The sequence below is a fragment of the Thunnus albacares genome, chromosome 13 (genome assembly GCF_914725855.1).
Source record: "Thunnus albacares chromosome 13, fThuAlb1.1, whole genome shotgun sequence".
NCBI classification, from domain to species: Eukaryota; Metazoa; Chordata; class Actinopteri; order Scombriformes; family Scombridae; genus Thunnus; species Thunnus albacares.
In genome coordinates, this window is record NC_058118.1 from 5,806,634 (window position 1) to 5,822,253 (window position 15,620).

At 43.5% G+C, this 15,620-nt stretch overlaps 1 protein-coding gene across 1 annotated transcript in view; it reads right to left on the reverse strand.

Moving 5' to 3' along the window:
- The window catches only part of med13a (mediator complex subunit 13a), a 78,492-nt gene that overhangs the window by 3,947 nt on the left and 58,925 nt on the right, over nt 1–15,620 (reverse strand). The window contains exons 11-25 of the mRNA XM_044369990.1: nt 14,475–14,505; nt 13,930–14,051; nt 13,531–13,621; nt 12,245–12,456; nt 11,575–11,771; nt 6,944–7,866; nt 6,233–6,400; nt 5,383–5,606; nt 4,858–5,047; nt 4,116–4,557; nt 3,595–3,826; nt 3,034–3,225; nt 1,968–2,191; nt 995–1,137; nt 735–893 (exon numbers count right to left, since the gene is read on the reverse strand). Of these exons, the coding sequence (XP_044225925.1) occupies nt 735–893; nt 995–1,137; nt 1,968–2,191; nt 3,034–3,225; nt 3,595–3,826; nt 4,116–4,557; nt 4,858–5,047; nt 5,383–5,606; nt 6,233–6,400; nt 6,944–7,866; nt 11,575–11,771; nt 12,245–12,456; nt 13,531–13,621; nt 13,930–14,051; nt 14,475–14,505 (3,550 nt within the window). The remainder of the gene's footprint in view (nt 1–734; nt 894–994; nt 1,138–1,967; nt 2,192–3,033; nt 3,226–3,594; nt 3,827–4,115; nt 4,558–4,857; nt 5,048–5,382; nt 5,607–6,232; nt 6,401–6,943; nt 7,867–11,574; nt 11,772–12,244; nt 12,457–13,530; nt 13,622–13,929; nt 14,052–14,474; nt 14,506–15,620) is intronic.

Here is a 15,620-nt window from a genome sequence, read left to right on the forward strand (position 1 = left end):
GTCCGGTAGTTATTTTTTACACCTTGTCTTTTCATTGCTTTTAATTGGTTTAATTTCATTGCAACATACTAATGAGCAAATCAAGTTACAGCTTAACAATTGTGATAAAAAAATTACTGCTCAAATATTAATGGCTTAATTTTAAAGTACTGATTGTATTGACTGCATAAAATACATTTACAGTGGTAGGTTTAAAAATGTGTCCTGTACTTCAGGAAACTAGATTTAAAATGACAGCTGTTAGCTGTAAAATCCCCCTAGTCATAGGTCTAGTATGTCTGTATATCTGAGGCTAACACAGCCTTGCTAATCTTATTCAGCTTGAAGAGATTTTTTGGAAGGAGATGTCCCCGGCTCGGCATCGCTCAACACAATCCTGGTATGATGCACTGACGATCCCCCACTCGTTTCCCAAAATAAACCCATTGATCTGGCTCTCCATCACACCGCATTGAGATCAATGGCCATCTGAGAGGTAGTGCTTTATGAGCGAAAAGGTACATGATCTTCCCTGCCATCAATCTGCTCTGGACAAGGAGGTGACACGCATTGTGATATGCTGCTGCCATCCATCACGCCACACACACACACACACACACACACACACACACTCCCCTGCACACTCAGACATCAGGGCTGCTTTTCTTGGTGAAGTAATGTGACTCAAATAAGAAGTGTACGTTAAAACAGATACTAAGTGTATTTATAATCTTCGTCTTGTGCATACACTGTACCTGGCATGATGATAAAGGATCCCTGGGGCTCCATGGCAACCAAGCACACACTCAAGATACTGGGAGTATCCGAGGCGGAGATGCCACACATTCGACACATTTCCTTCAGACGGCGGCTCAGTGACTGGAGGTTTCTCCTGCTCAGCAGAATACTCCAGTCTGGAACATCAGGAGAAGAGAGCAGCAGGGATGAATGAAAAAGTGACACACTGGTATGAAAAATATTACAATGTCTTGCGTTTTAGCACATCAGTCCTCACCTTTTAACTCTCCGTGCCCTATCCTGCCCAATCGGCCAATCACCACCCTCCAGGGGACTGATGTCATCTGTACCAGTCCTAAGCACCAATCCCACAGCTTCTGCAGGCCGAGCCGCCGAACCGAGCCCTTTTTCCTCCGCGCTCTGCGGAACACACATGTAATAACCATTCTTAGGATGTATTCAGAACAAATATTCAAGGAAGTGGTTTACCATATAAAGTGCTGTAAAATATAATATTTTTGTGAGCTCAAGCTCAGAGGCGAACCTTGTCTCAAGAATGTGTGTGGGTGGCGTACGGACCATACTTGATTGACAGCTATGTGCATTTCCTCTCAACTCTAATTTATACTTCAGTGGAAAGGTTTCATTTGACAGCTAGCATGACATAATTGATGCAAAAATCACAGTTTTGATATCAAGCTGACACATTTTGAGTGTTGGCGACAGCTGTCATGCACCTTTTGTAAGGTCACAGACAGTTGCAACACAGCTGTGACTGGATGTGGGATATGTACTGAGGAAAAAAAAAAATCAATCAGTTGAGAATGTGGAGCATGATGGCAAGTTGCTCTCAAACATCTACTACACTGGTGTGACTGCTAGACAATCATATAGATAATTGCTGTGGACCGCATTATTCAAACTCCTTGCAAAGAAAAAAAATTTTTTTTATGTTTATTTTTAAAAAATGTTATGTGTTATGTGTGAGGAAAATTAAATATAATAAAAAACTACTTGCAAAGAAACTGCACTATAAACAAAGACATTGCATGACACATTCTCTGTCACTTTGTCACACAAGTCTTCAATTGTTATTAGTTTATGGAGTTTAATCACTTCTGAAAATTCCCAGTATACCTCAACTTGAGAAAAAGACAAAACACCAGTGTGGGGGTCCAGTGGCTTTCAGTCATTCCTACTGATGATTGTGAAGATAGGTTTAAATTTAGTGCTGAAGGTGGTAGTCCTACCTGTTGGGAACATCTATGTTGATGATGCAGGTCTCCAGGAGTTCCCCATACAGGTCAGTGCACGTAGCAAGGATCCAGCGTTGGTCGTGGGACAGACAGTATCCTACAAACAGCACGTTGTATTTCTGCGATGCCTCACCAAATGTCTCCCCGAGCTCCGTCTGCTTGTCCTTTACCGGTGCCAGGATGAACGGAGGTGTATACAGACGTAGACACTCTGGCCTCTGCAGATGGGGAGGTGAAGATATCAGGAAAAAAGGATTAAGGATAAATGTTCAGCCCTTCTACATAAATGAATAAAAATTGGACATGCTCCAGATATGTAAATTATGCACACGCTTGATTGGCTGCTGGACTTTCACAGCTGCAGGAAATCCTCTCTTTAAATATCTCAATTTTTGCTGAGTTCACATTCTAAATATCTTTTCAAGCAAAAATGTCCATTATGTGACTCCCATTGTCCCATCCATATCCCAGTTCTCCCAGCGAGGCAGCTCAAGGTTTGCCAGTGCGTTAAAGGGAAAAGGTAGCACTAGCTGCGAGGAAGGAAGTCAACTGAATTAGGTCTTGATCTAAAGCGCCCCTTTGTCTAAACCTGGAGTCGAGATCCCATTATGGAGGTCTCAGGGAGCTAGCCAAGCAGATAATGGAAAGAAAACTCTGGAGTAGCAGAGGGTTACAAGTTCCCTTGGTCCTGTTCCAGCAGGAAAAAAAAAACTACGAGGATGGTTAGCACTAAGAACTCTATATCTCATTGTCTTCTTTCTCTTCAGTGGCAGACTGAACATAGCCGAAGCAGAAGGCTGGGTCCTATCAGGTCCAGTCATATCTGGCTGGAGAGCTGAAAGCAACTGAAATGCTGTTGCGAGGACACCGTTGTCAGCCTCTGTTTGCTTGCCTATTGATCAGAGGACAACGCTAGCATGCTAATGCTAACAAAAGATGTCAACAGGATAGAAAGAAAGAGCTGAACTGAGACTACATGCTAGCACAACAACTGCCTCTTGTCTTACAGATGGGTTACGTCAAAGAACTTAGAGTGTAACTGCTACATCTTCACATTTACCTCTGGGCTCTTCAGTGCCGTGTCGATGGCTAAACCCGGGCCGAAGCCCGTCAACGACTTGACATTGGTGGAGGTGGGCAGCGGCCGTCTGCACTGAGCGAAGACAGAGAAGGCTAAAGACTTGAGGTGCTGGGCGTAGATATGGCGGTCTTCACCTCGTACTGGCTGAAGCAGGTACTGGCAGGGGACAATCTGAGGTAAAAAAGGCAGGAGAAGTTATCAGACATTGTCCACACACTCTCTCAAAACAATGCTTCTACAATATGCCATATCTGCTACTTAGAGAAAAGTGGCATTGACCAAGTGACCAATTTCAATTCAGGTACCATTTATTGCTATTATATTGCATTATATTGTTAAGGTGTCTGTTTTTTTCTGTTCACTCAGGGTACACCGTTGTTAATCATGAACAATTTAGTGCTTCTGGTGATGATGGAATATGTCAGCAATGATGCCACTGAGTATAATCTGTTATCCATTGAGGAGTAATTGACACACTGACATTGAATACACAATTAATTTTCACTCATGCAGTGCGTCTCTTCTGGGAAGTCTATTTACCTGTACAGAAATAGAATTTCGGATGTGTGGAGGCAGGAACTGAAGCATCTCCAGGTAGCAGCGTAGCAAACCCAGCGTCCACATGCTGGAGTGGGCCGGCACTGGCCCGGGGCCACCATCAGCCTCCTCGTAGCTAAAGGGGTCCACAATGTAAACAACAATGGCAGGTGGATACGTGATGGCGTGGGACTCCCCATCTGTGGGCACACCCACCTTCTCTCGTTCCAAAGTGCTGGGGAAAAGAACAAAAAGATCATAAACACACAGACACACACACACAGTATTGTAAAACCAATCTTGCCCTCCACTTTACTCTGGAATTATATTATTGTGTCTTCCTTTATTTTATAAGAAGGAATTAACCCGTCAGTTAACTGCTTAACAGTGGTTTCACAACAAAAACTTTAAATACAGTAGATAATAACTTCTTGTGACTTACTGTCACTTGGGTACGAAAGTGATCAAATACAATCAGCCTTTTTTAAAGTTGATGCAATGCATGCTGATGTGTCCTGCAGTACCTTTCAGGAGGCTCTGTGGGGCCCTGAGCCTGGCTGCTGGAGTTGTCCCCTGAGGTGCCAGTATTCTGGGTACCAGCCTGCTGTCCCAGCTGTCCACTCTGGGGGCCACCTCCCTGGCCCTGGCTGCCCATGCTCCCAAAGGGGGGAAAAGAGCTGGGCTTGGCAGGCGGCATCCCGCTGCCAAGCTGGCCTGACGATGTCACCAGACTGTTGGATGACGCAGAGCCATTTCCGGACCCACTGTTGCTGCTGCTGCTGCTGCTGCTGTTGTTGTTGTTGTTGTTGGGAACAGAGGAGCCTGCAGCGTTCACTGAGCCTTGCTGGCCAGCTGAGCCGGAGGTGGAGCTAGACAGTTGTGTGGATGATGACTGGCTGGACGATGGCGGGGTACTGGGCTGTGTGAGAAGGGAACTGTCCAATGGCTGTGATGCGAGGTATGGAGCTAAAGGAAGAAAGAAAATCACCATTAGACTTTTATTGATAACATCAAACACAATTTGAGAGAATGAAAAGATTATTTCATTTGAAGCTTATTCCATTTCAACTTGACCTCCTCCTACACTGACACTCACTCTAAGCTCTGCTCACTTTCAAGCTGTCAAGGCTCTCTAGCTAGCCTTTTTATAATAACTAAACCAAGTGATGTCAAAGGCAGAAATTCAGGAACAAAGAGCTGACTAATCCAAGTACTGAGCAACAGAAAAGTGCGTCAGATACCCACTAGGCTGTAAATGACACATACCAAGGTTGTGGCGGCACACTTGTGCATAGAGTTTGAGCTTAGTGAAGGCGTCGCTGTTGCTGCTGGCAGCCTTGAGGAACCAGTCACTGACTGGCTGATCTGCAAGGTTCTTGGCTCCGTTGCCGCCAACGAGGACTATGCCATCAGGGTAGCCTTTGGAAATGGGCCGGTGCTGGCCCAGTCGACATGACTGTGAAAACAGATACAGGCAAAGTGGCAAAGAGAATGAGTGTATGAACTGATACATATATTCATTTCATGTGAAAATGGTTAAAGAAGGGAGTTGCAGTTGATCTTTTTTCATAAATCAGATCAACAAAAAATAATGTTTTGACTCATTTTCATGTTCCAATAAAAAGAAACTTTTCCATCTGAAATAAATCTTAGACAATTATTCTATTTGCATAATTCACTGCCAGACAGCACCAATGAAATACTGCCAAAGCTGGGTGGAGTTGAGTAAAGCAGTGTTTATTTGGATGGTGCTAACACTGAAGAGTTTCCACCCTTCTTCAGAGTCTCTACCTCGTAGACAGCTGTGAGGTCTCGGAAGAAGCTCTTGGCGCCACTGAGCAGGGCCTCGTTGTCAGGACAAACCACCAAGTACCCGATGTCCCGCTGGGAGCCAAAGGGATCCAGCAACAGTTTCTCCCAGTAGGGCAGACCAAATGGAGACAGCACCACAAAGTCATACTCATAACCCACCAGGAAGGTTGGGATGGGCAGGGGCTCTGGGGACTCATCTGTGCCTGTGAGAGTGAGGGGAGAGGAGGAGGAGAATGAAGGGAAAAGGAAGTGTGGGAGGAGGTAGAAAGAAACACAAAGAGCAAGAGAGACACAAAGAAAGAAAGAAAGAAATAACAGTGAGCAAGCATTGTTAACAGGTATGGTGTCAGCTGCCCTCCCTCTTCTTGTGCCCTCCACTGTGCATCAGAATGTGAGGTCAACAAATGATCTGACAGCTCCTCCCGACAGAGCTGACATCTGGACCGCAGCAGAGGGACAACGCTGCCGATTGATCTGACAACTTCCAGAGTTTTTCCACTTCGACACACACACATCCCAAATGTCAACCACACCAACAGCAAAAGTTGTTACAACCCTCACAGTAGATATCACAGACTTGATCAGTTAAGATGACACATACTATGTGCCTTTACTTAAAGGTGTGTTTATCATGAATTTCAGAAATCTTATTCTTGGCACAAAAGTCAGAGGCCTCTTCATATGTTATGGAAAACAGAAATTCACTGATATCTGATTTGAAAACATATCCATCAATCCCTAATTCTACCTCTAATCTGGGTGGTAGTTTAACATCAGTCAGAACTAGGTATCAAATGGATGAACTCTCCCAGCTCGTCCCCAGCTTTACCGTATGAGCCCCGTCCAGCCATCTTGTGGAACTGTTGCCAGGTGAGGGGACCCTGAACGCCCCACGACCGAACTGTCCTTTTCTTCTGGATCGCGTCCTGGAGTACAGGCTGGAGTGACATCAGCACCCGCAGAACATCCTGAGAGCACAGCGCACTCACGTCCACTGCTGGAGAACGGAAGAGTAAATGGGAAATTTCATGAAACATGAACATGAAAAACCAACACTCAAAAAAAACAGAGTAGACATGTAAGTGAGGTTCCTAGAATGAGGTATTTTTCATGCATCATGTCCTAATCTGTAACTTTTTGACTATAACTTTTTACAGCATCAGAAAACTTTTACAACTTTGAATTTCTTTGTTGTAATCAACATTTGGATTACACTTGTACATTTGGTAAGATTTATGATATTAGAAATACAGGTGACATCATCTCAAAACAATCAGTCCGAGGCAGACTGCTAGCACCAAACGTTTCACATAATTACATATAAACTCATACATTTTTATATTAGTTTAGTTTTACTTTTGAGATGAATATCTTAAAATAAAATAAAAAAAAGATCAATTCCTAACAGCATCGTCCTGCTTTTTCATGGTTAAATAAAAACAGTCTTAAAACTACAATGACCAGTAAATGTAAAACATCATTTGGTGCCCAAATTAGCCATTTTCGACATGTTTGATTACAACATAGATTTGCATCTTACCGTTTTGTTTTGACCAGTGGTGCAGGCAGGTGCTCTTGACCAGCGCCTCGTCCACCTTGCCACCCGACATGTTGTCCATGAACTGCCTGCCGTGCTCCAGGGCCATGTAGCAGTCACTGTGGTAGTCCCTCTCCTCCACCCTCACACAGGGTGGTACAGGGGCCCCGCTTGGCCCCCGTGACACTATGTCATGCTCCAGGATTGAAATGGGTGAAAAAGGGTTGGTACACTGGTCCTGCAGGAGGAGAATCAGCTCATCTGGGACACGGTCGCCCCTCCCGACTCCAGTTCTCTCTAGAGAGGAGAGCCGCAGCTCCTCAAAGCGCTTTTCTGCCTCGCGGCTGACATCTGAGCCACGGCCGATGATATCCAGCTCGTCCTCCAGGAAGAGGCCTGAGCCGTTGCCATAACGCCGGTTGACCACGGCGCTGAAGCCACAGCTGCAGAGTTCCTGGGCCTCGCTGACGGGGTCGCTCAGGTACACGCCCACGTCGGCTCCTTTAATGTTCATGTTACATACGCAGATGCAGCAGCTGTCAAAGTTGCAGTCCTTGAAGAGGTTCATGACTGACTCTGAGAGGATGAGGGTGACATAGAGGCTGTGGGCCTCTGGGATGGAGGGTACGGTGGCCGGTTCCACTGAGTTCAGCGGTCGGCACGTGGAAGGGGTGGACGCTGGCGAGTACAGGTCGGAGTTCTCGTACTTGAGTGAGCCCTGGACACTGGAGGGGCCTCGAGGTGTGCGTGGGGTACGTGGGGTTCGTGGGGTGGGGGCAGAGAAACGTGGGGTGGCAGGAGAAGGCAGGATGCCAGCGCCACTGTTACTTGGTGGAGCGCTGTTTGACATGAAGGGTGTGTGGGTCTGAGGGGTGTAGGTCTGGCTGTAGTCCTGGTCCATGGTGCTGCCTACACTGGGGATGTTACTGGTAGCAGAAAGACAAAAGGACATGAGTAAGAAAAGATGCAAAAGGTAAAAGAAGATACTACAATTACACTGTGGAAACACAGTAGCACATTTATGCAGGGGTCCTTGAGAAGCCTGCAGTCATCAGTGTTCATTTCCTCAACAAAAACTAAGAAAAAATATTTGCTGACAACTTTTTTTAAATGTCAAACACATGATGAAAAATAAATGAAAAAGTACCCTTCAAAAATGAGATCTATGATGAAATGTTTTACATCTTTCAACAAATAAAAACTAAATAGGGAATGGACAAATTAATTAATTCATGTTTTAATGCAAAGTCTTATTCAACCACCTGCATGTATAGGCAGAATCACACACTGTAGCTCTGGACCAGTAAAACAGTTTCCTCCACTGCCCAAAAATATCTCTTGTTCAGAAGATGATTTAACAGTTTGACCTGTTGCACTACAGTTAATACGAAGCATCTTGTATTCAGTAACGTTCTGTCCCTGCCAGTAATGTTATCTGATGTTACCAGTTCTTGGTAGAAACAGATGGACTGCATTAATCTACAAACCACTGAGAATAAGAAGAGAAGAAGCAACAAAACAGCTGGACAAACTAAGAAAATATGTAGGCTGCATGCTGACATTTACAAAAAGGTAGATTAATGTAACATTATCAAGTGTTGTGGATATGGGGGTAACATAAACTTTACTTCAGGTCAGCTATCTTTCATGTTTTGACTGAACAGGTGAGTGAATCCAGCTTCTCGATGATGATTTACAGAGGAGGGTCAGACTGTTGTATTAGTGCTGTGACATGGACACAGTCTGTGTGAAAAAGTAAACAGTGCCTTTTCTGCTAATCTTGCGATGGATGAGAACAACACTTGTAACCATGGCAACTGTATACAACAAAGATGATGATAGCTGCAGCTTCAAAACACTTAGAAGACATGAAAAGGAAAAATGCATGACAAAAATTTGACTTAAATGTCACTGATAAAAACTAGACTTGTGCTTCGTTTTGTTGACTAAAACTAACAAAAATCAAATGACTAACATGTGACTAAGGCTGATTTTCATCATTTTTGGCAAAAGAATAAGACTAAATCAAAATCAGTTGCCAAAATTCAAACTGGCTGAGGTTAAGCCATGAGGTTAATTAGAAATTACAACTATTAGACAACAATAAAACTATTGCTTTTCCATGTAAAAGAAAACAGCTGTATGTGCCACCTGTATGATGATATACCTGTATACATCTTTTTTTTTTAACCTTTATTTATTCAGCGAAGTTTCACTGAGAAGAAGCCTCTCTTTTGCAGGACCATCCTGATCACATTCACACCTGGAAGCTGCCCGGTACAACCACAGTCTGATCTGCCGGCCACTGAGCAGCTCCACTGGAGCAGTTGGGGTTAAGGGCCTTGCTCAAGGGCACCTCAGTAGTGGTAATGAGGGAGGGGCAAGTGCTGCTTTTTCACTTTCCCCACCCAGATTTAACCTGCTGGTCCGGGGATTGAACCGACAACCTTCCGGTTACAGGCTCACTTCTCTAACCTTTGGTCCACCACTGCTCAACAAGGAGGGTACATCTAATTGTAGCATGACGATTAGATGTAGTTAACAAGGGAGACATCCAGCATTAGTACACAGTAAATACTTTTGTCTTTTATCTGAGTTTTTTTTTTTTTTTAAACCAGAACAGCAACTTTCAGTACATTGCTTCAAATAACAACATACTGTTATCTAACCGTCTCACTGCATTTGTGAAGATAGTTCGAGTAATAAGGCAGTAGGGCACGACGACGTTCACTACAAAAGGAATGCAGAACGGGCTCAGACTGCACACATGTTTACACATGAGAGAACAAGAATGCAGGAGAGAGAGAGAGAGAATGAGAAACTTGTAGCAAAAAGAAGCAGAGGGAGCGAGAAAGACATTCGATAAACATTTCAACAAGCGGTCCCTCTGAGGTAAGGTTTATTTTTGGGCTGGCAGGCTACTGTGTGGAAGCAGTGAGAGAGAGAAAGAGTGTATGAGAGAGCAGGAGTGAGAGTGAGAGAGAGAGAGAGAGAGAGAGAGAGAGAGAAAGAGAGAGAGGGTGAGCACATCATGTCCCTAGCTGTATGTGAGGAACAACTCCTGGCACAGACCCATTAGAAGGAAGTCCCAGCGCAACTCTCCTGCAGCCAGGGCACGTTCATGATGGGATGCAGACGCAAAGGCAGCACCACTACATTGTTATAAGGTCTTTACTCATGACTCTCTGGACACTGGCCAGGCTTAGCCAAGTGCAGACACATCTCCCTCCTTTAAAGCCCATCTTAACCTGGCTTAGTACTCCAGTTACACACTTTCTAAAAAAAAAAGAAATAATGAGCCTCACTTTTATTACAGCTATCAAAAGTGTTTTAAATTTGCCCACCATTGTTGCTGGGTCTGTTCTACATTTTCTGTCATATGGGAAATTTCTTAAAAATAATCTTAATAATCATCAAGCAATAGTATGGTCCCACAGTTGCAATTAGTTGCGCTGCAACAAAAAATTATTCCTTTTTTATGTGTTTAAAAAAAAAAAAAAAAAGTCAGCCAGCTCAGCCTAATTTGCTGAATAAACTATACACCGACACTTCACTTTCAAGCTATAAGCAGCATGTCTCGCCTTGTTTAATCATACCTGAGGAAATGCTTTGGGGCCTTTGCTCCCGGCCATTTTATCAGTTTACAATGTCTGTGTTGTTTGTTCATAATTGAATGGTTTACAGTGCATTTTATGTGGTTGATTTAATATGGACACACAAAGTTAGGTCGACACTGTTAAAAAGTGAAACAGGTGGTGCATTACGGTGAAGTTTTCCGGTTAGATTTAGATTAGTGAACCTCTCACATTTAGTGAGCCAGTCAGATTTCATGTTCTCTGGTCAATACAAGTCACAGGAATAAGTTTAAAGTTTAGCATAAAGTGCAATAAAGGTCCACAGCCCTGATTACAACTTTTGTTTTTTTTTTTCCTGATAAATAGGTTGATTGGATATATCTGCAGAACGTTGCAGAGGAGAACTGTGACAGATAAACTAGAGACTCTGAGCTGCTATGAGTGGTGAGATGGCATGGAGCCGCTGTGGGGGCCCCGCTCACCACTCCAGTGATAATCCTCATCTTCAACCAAGGAGGCATTTTACACTCATTTCCCTGCTCCGCCTGAGGCAGCCATGCATGGGAAATTGAGCAGTCTGCTAAGGGGGTGTCCGGGGAGAGACTAGAGGGTATGTGTGGACAGAGAGAGACCAGAGTGTGAGTGTATGCTTCCTTACACACAAAAAGGCACACCAGCTAGCACAGCCTTGGCATGCCTTCTGCAAGCCTGAATTAGAACGCCTCGGTAACCTTCTGCCAAGATCATCATGATAAATTATAAGGAATCTTTGAAACAGACTAGATAGGAATTATCCGGAGCTAAGGCATGCAGACGAGTGTCAGCAAGGCCAGGAATGGACACGACTGGAATCACCTGAAATAGTTAAGTAAGACTACAATTTTACTTCACCAGTTGCATCATAGTACTTTCTACCCACAGTACTCTGATATTAAAAATCCCAGCTGTGTGATAATAAAAACTTCCAAAGATGGGAGTTTCTGCTCTCACAAGATGAATTATGTATTTTTTGTACACACTCCTTGAAAACCTCAGTGAAAAAGTATTACAGCGGCATACCTGTCCTTGTTGAGGAAGGTCATGACAGGCACAGGGTTGAGCATCTCCCGGCCCATGGTCCAGCTTGGTCGGTAGATGCAATCTTCTGGTATTTTAATAGGTGGAAGACACTGGCTGGGTAATGTCTTCAGGGGAGCAAACATGGAGCAGCCTACGAACGCCTGGCACAGCTCTGGCTTGTACACGAATGAATAGTCCTACAAAATGGATAGAAAATTAATTATGTCTTCACTGACCTTTGCAAAGAAAATCTGTCCTGCAGGAAGGTTACAGCGCAGGGACACCGCAACATCATCAAGATTTTGCTTCTTTATATTCCCACAAACACAACATCTGTGGCAGCTTCATCTAAGTAACTTTAAGTAATAACACTTAGACTTGACACAGTCTAAAATGAAAATTTATCACTTCTATTTGGAGTTAAAACATGCCGCAGAAAATGAATTATGGTGCATGCAGTGACATCATCTAGTCATTATTTATCTAATCAGTGATTTACACTCAGTATAGTCAAGTTGGTGAGAAAATTCCCAAGATTCTGCCTAAAAATGAGCCTATCAAAGAAAACCACCAACAATCATTCACTTGGACTTGTGTCATCCGCTGGCTCTGGCAACAATCTGACCTACTGGTTCAGTCAGTTCAACAGATTTACTGGCTCTAGACCCACCTTGATCTCAGATGGCTTGGGGCTGCAGAAGCTCTCCTCCACCTCAATCTTGAAGTGGCCTCCCAGAGATGATGTGCCATCCAGCGTGGTCATGCCTGGGTTGGGCTCCATGCTGCCGTACTCTTTGCTGCACATGTTCATGGGTGAGTAGCCCATGATGTGCTGCTCCAGGGAGGGGGGTGTGGGAAACATCTGGTGCAGGTCTGCTGAGCCTGATGGGTGAGAAGAACAAGGGGCTATCATGTGTGGATGACTTAACATTGTAGAATGTGTAATTTTAAGCTGTGCCAAGATGCTTGCTGACATATGTTTTGTTGCTCTGCAACCAAATCATCTCAAAATATGACAAGCACCACAACTAATGAAATGTTTACATAGTTTATCACAGTTACCATGACATGTTCACAAGCTTTTTCTCTCTTTAAGTGGTATTGAGAATATTTACAGGGCCCTGCAGAGCTGTTTCTGCAAAGTTTAAAAAGGGTAAAAGCGGGAGTGCCCTGTTATTATAATGCTTTAATTTTCATCAGATAATTGTACTCTACACTAGACTGACAGGTTTCCTAGTAAAAGTGCTCTAGGCAAAGATGGCCAGACACTGTGTAGGGAATATCCAAGGCCTCAAACCCTCAAAACATTTTGTAATTGCAAGATGCATCCAGGGGCTTGAAACACAATTCATAGTGAAAGGGCAGAGTCTCACACTGCACAGAATCTGATCATAAAACTAAAGCAAAATGGCTGATCTGAGACCATTTCACTTCACAGTAAAACATACAGTGTCCTCAAAATTTCTTTAGTTCCACATTAGTGTCACTGAGCTCTAACCTAAGAATAAATAACCAAATGAAAAAGATCTTACTTTTAGCTGCTGCTGTTTTGTAAGCAACAAACTGGGTGTCACTTTAAAGCAGGTCTCTGTTGATAACATAAAAAGCCAAGGAGGCAACAAGACAGCAGCTACAGGATGACTCTAAGCTGTCAGTTTTCAGAGAAGTTAATTAGAACCATTTCTCCACCACTAGGTGGCAAAGGCGAGGGTGAGCTTCAATGATGCTGGAGTAGTAAAAGCCTTAATTTTATTCAGTGGATTAACAGATGATGCCATTCCCCTTAGCTGAAATTGTGAGCAGGGGAAATACTCTGTTTCAAACTCAAGTGGCTTCTGGCAAAATCTCAGTGTACCAATCCTAACTTTGAGGGGGCTCACACTTGAGGTAAATCTGTCCTTCTAGTTCAAGGGGTGTTGAGGAAAAATAGAGACAGACATCAGTAAAGATACATACTAATGCAGGATACGGGGTCCAAAGTGGATGGCTTCGGTTCCTTGCTGCCAAATTTCTCATCCGTTCCATTTACCGGTCGTCTGGAACCAGGCTGTACACCAAGAAAAAAAAAAAAAAAAGTATTTTAGCACCTGACCATTTGGGTAACTCAAAGTGTCACATTAATAAATTCATTCCTGTTGTACTTCTCACACCTGTGGCACCTGCAAGTCAGTGTCACACATAACATCCTTTTTGTGTAAAAGCAGTGTGTAATGAGTGCTGTCAGCTGATGATGGGCAAAGTGGAGACACATAAATGCCAGTGGAAAAAAAACACAGACACACAGAGTCACACTGTGTCAGACCACAATGTGTAATGTGATATTCATTGCGAGTGTGAGCCAAGGTCCCCACTAACCGCCAGATCATCCTCATCTGAGTTGAAGAGGTTGTCCAGGTCGTTGATGGACACCACCAGGTCCGTCTCGTGGATCAGGCTGGTGGAAGCCATGCGGTTGTGAGCAGCCGCCCGCTGAGCATCTGCACACAAACATACGTACATAATGGTTTATGGTGACTGACTAACCAGGGTTGGCTTCAAGTCACTCTATTCAATCAATTCAGGAAGTCGATTTTCTTCTAAATTCAATTATTGAAATGCTTGTGGCATGACAAATCTGTTATATGAGATTTAAATTAAAAATAATCGGTAATGAATGCTCCTTATTTCGTGAATGAATGTAGTTTCTATTGACATGCTGAAAAGACTGAAATGAAAATTTAATTCAGTATGACACTTCGCCACATCTGAATAGAAACTTAGATGCAGAGTGTGCCCTTTGCTTTCACTGTCCAGCTCTTCTGAGAGTGGCAGTGTGATTATATGTGTTTGTGTAACAGCAACCAAGTCATAGAAATAGCCGAGGGGGTTGCTAGGGGGGAAAAAAAAAAGAGGCTCCTTACCATCTGATGGACCTGCTCCTCCATCTTCACCCTGTGAGGAAACACAAGCATGGAAAGGTTAAAAGATGGGAAGAAAAAAAAAACATATATACACAACCAGCACAACAATCAAACAGTGAGTATTTGATTTAACAATGCTCAGGATGTACCGTGCAGAAAAATACATGGTTTATAAAAATATGACACTAATCCCATGTCGATGAAGCATTTCCTACAGTCAGTTTCATTACTGTTAAAATATGGGTGTGAGAAATCCTCTGAGCCTGAAACTGTGATTAAGAACTACGCAAGATAAATTTGGCTAAATCTCAGTTGGGATAAATCACAAAACAGAATACGGAGCTACACACAAAACAAAACACGTGTCATCAAACAGCCAGTAAGAACCCAGTGAGATTCAACTTATAAAACAATTCCCTTCTCAAATCAAGGCAAAAAATTAAAATATAAAATAAATAATAATAAAAGAGAAAACTGGACAGAAACAGAAGAACAGGGGGAAGGGACTGTTTGCTTCTGCTGTGGCAAATGAGATTTCCAGTGTGGATCAGAGTGAAATCATGATCCAAGGAATGGCCTCTTAGGCTCCCACCCAGACATCAATATCTGGGAGGCTGGCCTTCTGTGTGTGTGTGTGTGTGTGTGTGTGTGTGTGTGTGTGTGCTCTCTTATGACGGGTTGTGTGTACACTGTGCGCTGTGCAGTGCTTGCTGGGGAACAGGAATGTTATGTTCTAGCCATTGATTTCATTACGCTCCAGGGCTTTTCTCTGAGTAACACAGGCTTTAATCTGTCTCTCTTAAAGGACCAATCCACTGCGGTGCACAACATCCAAACCAAGGCCATAATCATAGGTGGTAACTATGCCTTAACCCCTTATCAATTGCCTGGCCTTGTGTGGAAAAGTGTGTATGAGTGGGGTATTTTACATATTGCAAAGCTTGTTTGACTCCAAGGCTGCCTGCATAAAAGCATCCCATCACCTTTTCCCTCTGCCTCATTTCATCCTGTACTTAATCCAGCAGGCTCCGACACAGGCGCACCACTTCTGTGCAATAGGATAAAATGATATGGTGATCACATGTGTCACATAGCCTGCAAAAAGTCAATGCCTCTCCAGTTTGAAGATTTAAGTCTGCTGGAGAT